At 44.7% G+C, this 6,131-nt stretch overlaps 1 protein-coding gene across 2 annotated transcripts in view; it reads right to left on the bottom strand.

The window, feature by feature from the left end:
* TSTD2 (thiosulfate sulfurtransferase like domain containing 2) overlaps window positions 1-5,707 on the bottom strand; it is a 575,835-nt gene extending 570,128 nt beyond the window's left edge. Inside the window, exons 1-2 of one of the 2 annotated variants that reach the window (XM_032766703.2) lie at window positions 5,386-5,707; window positions 4,939-5,147 (exon numbers count right to left, since the gene is read on the bottom strand). In XM_032766703.2, coding sequence (XP_032622594.1) covers window positions 4,939-5,130 — 192 coding nt within the window. In that variant the 5' untranslated portion in view covers window positions 5,131-5,147; window positions 5,386-5,707. The remainder of the gene's footprint in view (window positions 1-4,938; window positions 5,148-5,385) is intronic. The other variant, XM_075067452.1, reaches the window with a different exon arrangement.
* Between the last annotated feature and the right edge of the window lie 424 nt (window positions 5,708-6,131).

Genomic DNA, 6,131 nt, shown 5'->3' with positions numbered 1-6,131 from the left:
GATTGGCAGAGGCCCTGGAGGTTTTTCGCCTTCCTCTGCAGCGTGGGGCACGGGTCACTTGCTGGTGGATTCTCTGCAGCTTGAGGTCTTCAAACCACAATTTTGAGGACTTCAATAACTCAGTCATGGGTTAGGGGTTGTTATAAAAGTAGATGGGTAGGGTTCTGTGAACTGCCTTGTGCAGGAGGTCAGACTAGATGATCATATTGGTCCCTTCTGACCTATGAGTCTATGAGTCTCTCTGCCTCCTATTTTGGGGGGCTCTGTCACACACGGCCATTTGGGGAGATGTGTACATGGATATGTGCATGGCACCACATGCTACGTACATTCAGCAACCCAGTGTGCCTGAGTAAGTGTAGCAGATGGTATCAGAAGATAGCCTGCAGTACATGTCCTTGTGTCAGAGTAGAGCTGAGCCAACAGCTGGGAGCCTTAACCCCTCAACCCCCCCGTAGCTTCTAAATCAAGGGTTCTCAAACTGGGGGTCAGGACTCCTCAGGGGGTTGCAAGGTGATTACATGGGGGGTTGCGAGCTGTCAGCCTCCACCCCAAACCCTGCTTTGCTCCAGCATTTCTAATGGTGTTAAATATATAAAAAAGTGTTTTTAATTTATAAGGGGAGTCGCACTCAGAGGCTTCCTACGTTAAAGAAGTCACCAGTAAAAAAGTTTGAGGGCCACTGTTCTAAATGATGGTGAAGACACTCACACTCCTCAGATCAACATTTTGATCACCTGTATTTGCCCAGTTGGAACAGGAGGTCTACGCTCCAATCATAGAAGATTAGGGTTGGATGAGACCTCAGGAGGTCATCTAGTTCAATCCTCTGGTCCTGCTTTGAACAATCCCCAACTAAATCATCCCAGCCAGGACTTTGTTAAGCCTGACCTTAAAAACCTCAAAGAAAGGAGATTCCACCACCTCCCTAGGTAACCCATTCCAGTGCTTCACCACCCTCCCAATGAAATAGTGTTTCCTAATATCCAACTTAGACCTTCCCCATTGCAACTTGAGACCATTGATCCTTGTTCTGTCATCTGCCACCACTGAGAACACTCCAGCTCCATCCTCTTTGGAACTCCACTTCAGATAGTTGAAGGCTGCTATCAAATCCCCCCTAACTCTTCTCTTCTGCAGACTAAATAACCACAGTTCTCTCAGCCTCTCCTTATAAACCAAAAACCTCATTCTTTGCTGTGAGCAGGATTGCTGAGGCATTCTCGGCACACTTACATTTTCAGCACTGTTCGGTTTTACTTTAGCAGAGTGATGAAACACATTTGGTTTAGCCTTGGAAATGTAGTGAGCATCCTTGCAGGGCATCTTGAAAATGTCCTTTCACATATGAACACCAGTTTTTAAGTACAAAAGTGGGGAATAACATTAAAATGAAACTATGCCTTTAATGTCATATTTCTGTCTGATAAGGAGTGTCTTCCCCACTCATGATCGTTGCATGCAACCCAGTTGTTCGGTGTGACAGGGCACCAACTCATCAGCACAGCACCTCCTGCTGGTTGTCCAGGGAATTAGCTCTTTTCCAGCTCCGGAGCACCTTCTGCCGGCTGATGTCTCACCTGCCACTGGCCCCCCATGTCCCTCCCAGAGCCCACTGCCCTTTGCCTAGTGCTTCTGCTCACCACATTACCCCCTCACGCTGGGTCTCCCCTCCCAGGGGAACCTCCAACCCCCATCCCTACCTTGCCTCAGTGGCTACTGCCAGTCTCCATTTAGCCCCCACTCACTGGGGCAGACTGCAGTCTGTAAACCACTCATCAGCAAGGAGGGTTGGACCAGCTGCCTCTGCCTGTCCTTGGGCTGCCCCTCTGCAGCCCTAGTGCCCTGTTTTGGGCCTTTAACTTGGCCTGCAGCCTGGAGCTTTGCTAGGCTGGAGCTCCTCAGCTCCCTCTGCCCCTCCCCAGCACTGCTCCACCCTAGGTACCTTCCTCAGCTTCCCAGGCAGCCAGATCCTCCTCTCTCATGAGAGAGTCTCTTTCCTTCTGGCTCACCACACTCTTATAAGGGCCAGCTAGGACCTGATTGCACTAGCTATAGCTGTGGCTGCTTTCCAATCAGCCCAGCTTTTCCTCTGCCACAGCCCTCTCCTAGCGCTGTTTCAAGCCCTTCAGGGCAGGAGCAGGGTAACCACTCTGCTACATTAGGATATAGATATTTAGACCTGTCAGCAAAGGCCTATACTTTAAGAATTTAGGTGTATTCTTATTATTTAGCTAGTTATAGAGGTATGAAAGAAAGAATTAAAATCACTGTCTGATGGTGTAAGGGCCTTCTCTCACTGTGATAGTCTGAGGCCTTGTGCTTATGCTAAGGCCTTTGGCTAAGCAGCAGAGACAGCTATTAACTGGGAAGCCAACGGTCACATCCTCACCAGTCACACTTTTGGGCTGTTAAAAAGGTGATTCAATCTATCACCTCCAGAGAAAGGGAAGCACCTAGAAGATTTAAAGAAAACTAAGGGCCTGGCTACACCTGCAGATGTAGAGCGCTGTGAGTCAAACCTGCCTGCAGTAGGAAAAGTGCTGCAGTCCGTCCACACTGACAGCTGACAGCACACTGGCCTGGCCACATTAGCAGCTCTTGCAAATGCCACAGAGAGCAGTGCATTGTGGTAGCTATCCCAGCATGCAAGTGGCTGCAACATGCTTTTCAAATGGAGGGGTTGGGGTGGAGTGTGTATGCGGGGGAGAGAGAGTAGGTTTTTGGGGGGCTGATAGCATGTCAGCATGCTGTCCTGTAAGTTCAGAGAGCAGCAGGCCTTCCCCTACCTCCCAACCCACCTCTCTCTCACACACACAGCGTTCCACGGTAATAGTTGCTTTGTCTTGGAGCAGATAAGCAGCCAGCTGTCAAACAGAGCTTTCAAAGGGCACATCAAAAACAATGAACAGAGTAGCCACTTGATTTAAGGGGATTATGGGACGTTTCCGGAGGCTGATCAGAGCGCAGCAATGCAACACCTTGTTCACACTGATGCTGGGGCACTCCAGTGAGGGCGCATCAAATGTTATTCTACTTGCCGAGGTGGGGTACCAGGAGAGCTCTAGTCATGGAGTCAGAGTGCTCCATGTGCCTTGTCAGTGTGGAAGGGTAGTGAGCTTGTGCACCCCGGGGCTCCTTTAATGTGCTGTAACTCGCAAGTGTAGCCAAGCCCCGAGTCTGATAGCATCCTGTCTGGCAAGAACTCACTTATCAAAGCTGGGGTGTGAAATCCTCATTTCTTTGTTGTTCTATCACTCTAGTCTCGATTTCCCTATTGTTTGTCTGTATAATCTCTGTCTGGTTCTGTGATTGTTTCTGTCTGCTGTATAATTAATTTTGCTGGGTGTAAACTAATTAAGGTGGTTGGATATAATTGATTAGATAATAATGTTACAATATGTTAGGATTGGTTAGTTAAATTTCAGTAAAATAATTGGTTAAGGTACAGCTAAGCAGAACTCAAGTTTTACTACATAGTCTGCAGTCAATCAGGAAGTAAGGGGTGGGTGGCAAATTGGAATCATGTTTTGCTAAGTGGGGGAATGGGAACAGGGACACAGGAAAGGCTCTGTGGTGTCAGAGCTGGGAAGGGGGACACTAAGGTAGGAAACTGGAATCATGCTTGCTGGAAGTTCACCCCAATAAATATCGAATTGTTTGCACCTTTGGACTTTGGGTATTGTTGCTCTCTGTTCATGCGAGAAGGACCAGGGAAGTGAGAGGGTGAAGGAATAAGCCCTCTAACACCAGTGATTAAAGACAAAATATTTCTCTATTTTGTCAGTGTATTTGACAGTACTCTGTGTAACAGTCTGCTTCATTTATAATCAGTTACTATTGTTGTTTACTCTAGAGGGGCAGAATCACTGTATGTAAAGTGTGTTTCACTGTTGCACGAGAGGACACCTGACCACAGCGAGTGTCTAAGTCTTTCATATAGCAACATTAAAATGGGAATTAAAAATATATATATTGCTCCACACCTGCTAAAATTGGCAGGAGGAAGAGACAGATTTTCCACTGGAAACTTTTAATCAATTTTTTTCTTTAAACTGACTAGATTTCAAGTGGAGAGTGTCTCTTTAAACATTGGTTTCTCTGTGTTTGAATTTTATGTTTCAGATTCACCTACTCATTTATCCCACAGCAGCAAACCATTGACAATACTTTAATGCACTAACATCCTCTCTTAGGTCCAACTTCACAAACAGCTTAAACATAGCTACACTTCAAGCAAGTGTTTAAAACTCCTATCTATTCAGCAAAGCACTTAAATTTAAGCACATCCTTAAGAGCTTTGTTGAATCAGGTCATTATACCAGTTACATCCCAATTTGCCTTAAAGCAATGTTTCTCAACCAGGGGTATGTGTAACTCTGGGAATACACAGAGGTCTTCCCGGAGGTACAACAGGCTACATAAAAAGCACAAGGAAAGTCAGTAGGAACTAAAATTTCATACAATGATGTGTTTATGCTGCTCTATATACTATACACTGAAATGTAAGTACAGTATTTCTATCCCAATTTATTTATTTTATAATTCCATGGTAACAATGAGAACGTAAGCCGTTTTTCAGTAATAGTGTGCTGTGATACTTTTGTATTTTTATGTCTGATTTTGTAAGCCAGTAGTTTTTAAGTGTGGTGAAACTTGGGGGCACCCAAGACAAATCATACTCCTGACAGGGATACAGTAATCTGGAAAGGTTGAGAGTCACTGCCTTAAAGGCAGTAATTGCAGATTCCCTTCATTTAAATATGATACTTATGGAGCCAAATTATTTTTAACTTATTACTATAACAAGAATTAAGGGTGTAGCAGGAGTGAGATACGAACTCTGTAAAACAAGTTCTTACAAGATAACAAAGAAATGGTGCAGTTGCATAATCTGCATTATGAACATACGCAATGAAGTACTATTCTAAAATGTACCTTCTTCTTTGCAAATGCATACTTCTTTCTCGCACCGGTATCTGATTCCGCTTTGAGATTGCTTTTGGCTGTCAAAGGGAGAGGATTTTTCAAGTCCAGATCTGGAAACCTTAAAATACTGCACTCCACTTCATCTCCTCCATCCAGCAGCACAGAAGAAGAAATCATTGCTGCGTCACTGCAGTTAGGCATAAATCCTGTTCTGTGATCTAGAGAAGATGCAGGCCAAACAGATTTGTATATATTCTGATCAAACATACACAGCAAATAACATATGATCAATACTATACATTCAAAACAATAAAAGCACACTGCAGACAGACATTGCTAAAGGCCATCTTTGTCTTCGCTGCCTCAGTCACTGCCCTACAACAGCAAAAAGTCAACCAGCAGCAAGCCTTAACCTTTTAAGAATTTAAGGCTATAAAAACTGTTCAGAGAAGTTACCAGATAGCTGTCCGGAGATCTTTATGCCAGGCTTTCAGAGACAGAAATTTTCAATTAAGCCAGAACAGTAAGTCCCCATGATCTCTTCCTATCGCACAAGTTTTGCTGGATAGGGGTATACCGAAATAATCATGGTTTCAAACACCCTGACCAGTTCATTGGAAAGTGTGACTGATCCGTATGCTAAATACTGCATAGCAGGCTATGGATTTTATGGCTCCAACTCCTCCCTGCCTTCCCTGGAAGGTAGATGGTTGTGGTCTCTCTGTGCTGGAGGAAGCATGTCTCATCTCACACTTCCTTCCTGGAAACTCTTCACTTCAGGGACAATTCACAATTCACAACCTTTTTACAATAACTATACTGACCAAATAACAGTTATGGACTGCTCAGCTTGATGGGTGTTACTATGCGTACAAGTAAACCAGAACCATGTAAAACTTCTACAGAGAGAGAGAAAGAGAGACGTGTCGTATCTGTGACACCAACATGCATGTAATTTTTGTGTCTCTAGCCTCCTTGTGTCCATCTTGCTCCTCTTAGATTCATAACTTTAAGGTCAGAAGGGACCATTATGATCATCTAGTCTGGCCTGCAGAATGCAGACAACAGAATCTCACCCACCTACTCCTATAATAAGCTCCTAATCTACGTCTTGAGTTACTGAAGTCCTCAAACTGTGGTTTAAAGACCTCAAGGTGCAGAGAATCCTCCAGAAAGTGACCCATGCCTCATGCTGCAGAGGA

This window comes from Chelonoidis abingdonii, chromosome 6 (assembly GCF_003597395.2).
Source record: "Chelonoidis abingdonii isolate Lonesome George chromosome 6, CheloAbing_2.0, whole genome shotgun sequence".
NCBI lineage: Eukaryota > Metazoa > Chordata > Testudines > Testudinidae > Chelonoidis > Chelonoidis abingdonii.
This window is presented reverse-complemented; position numbering and strand designations above follow the sequence as displayed.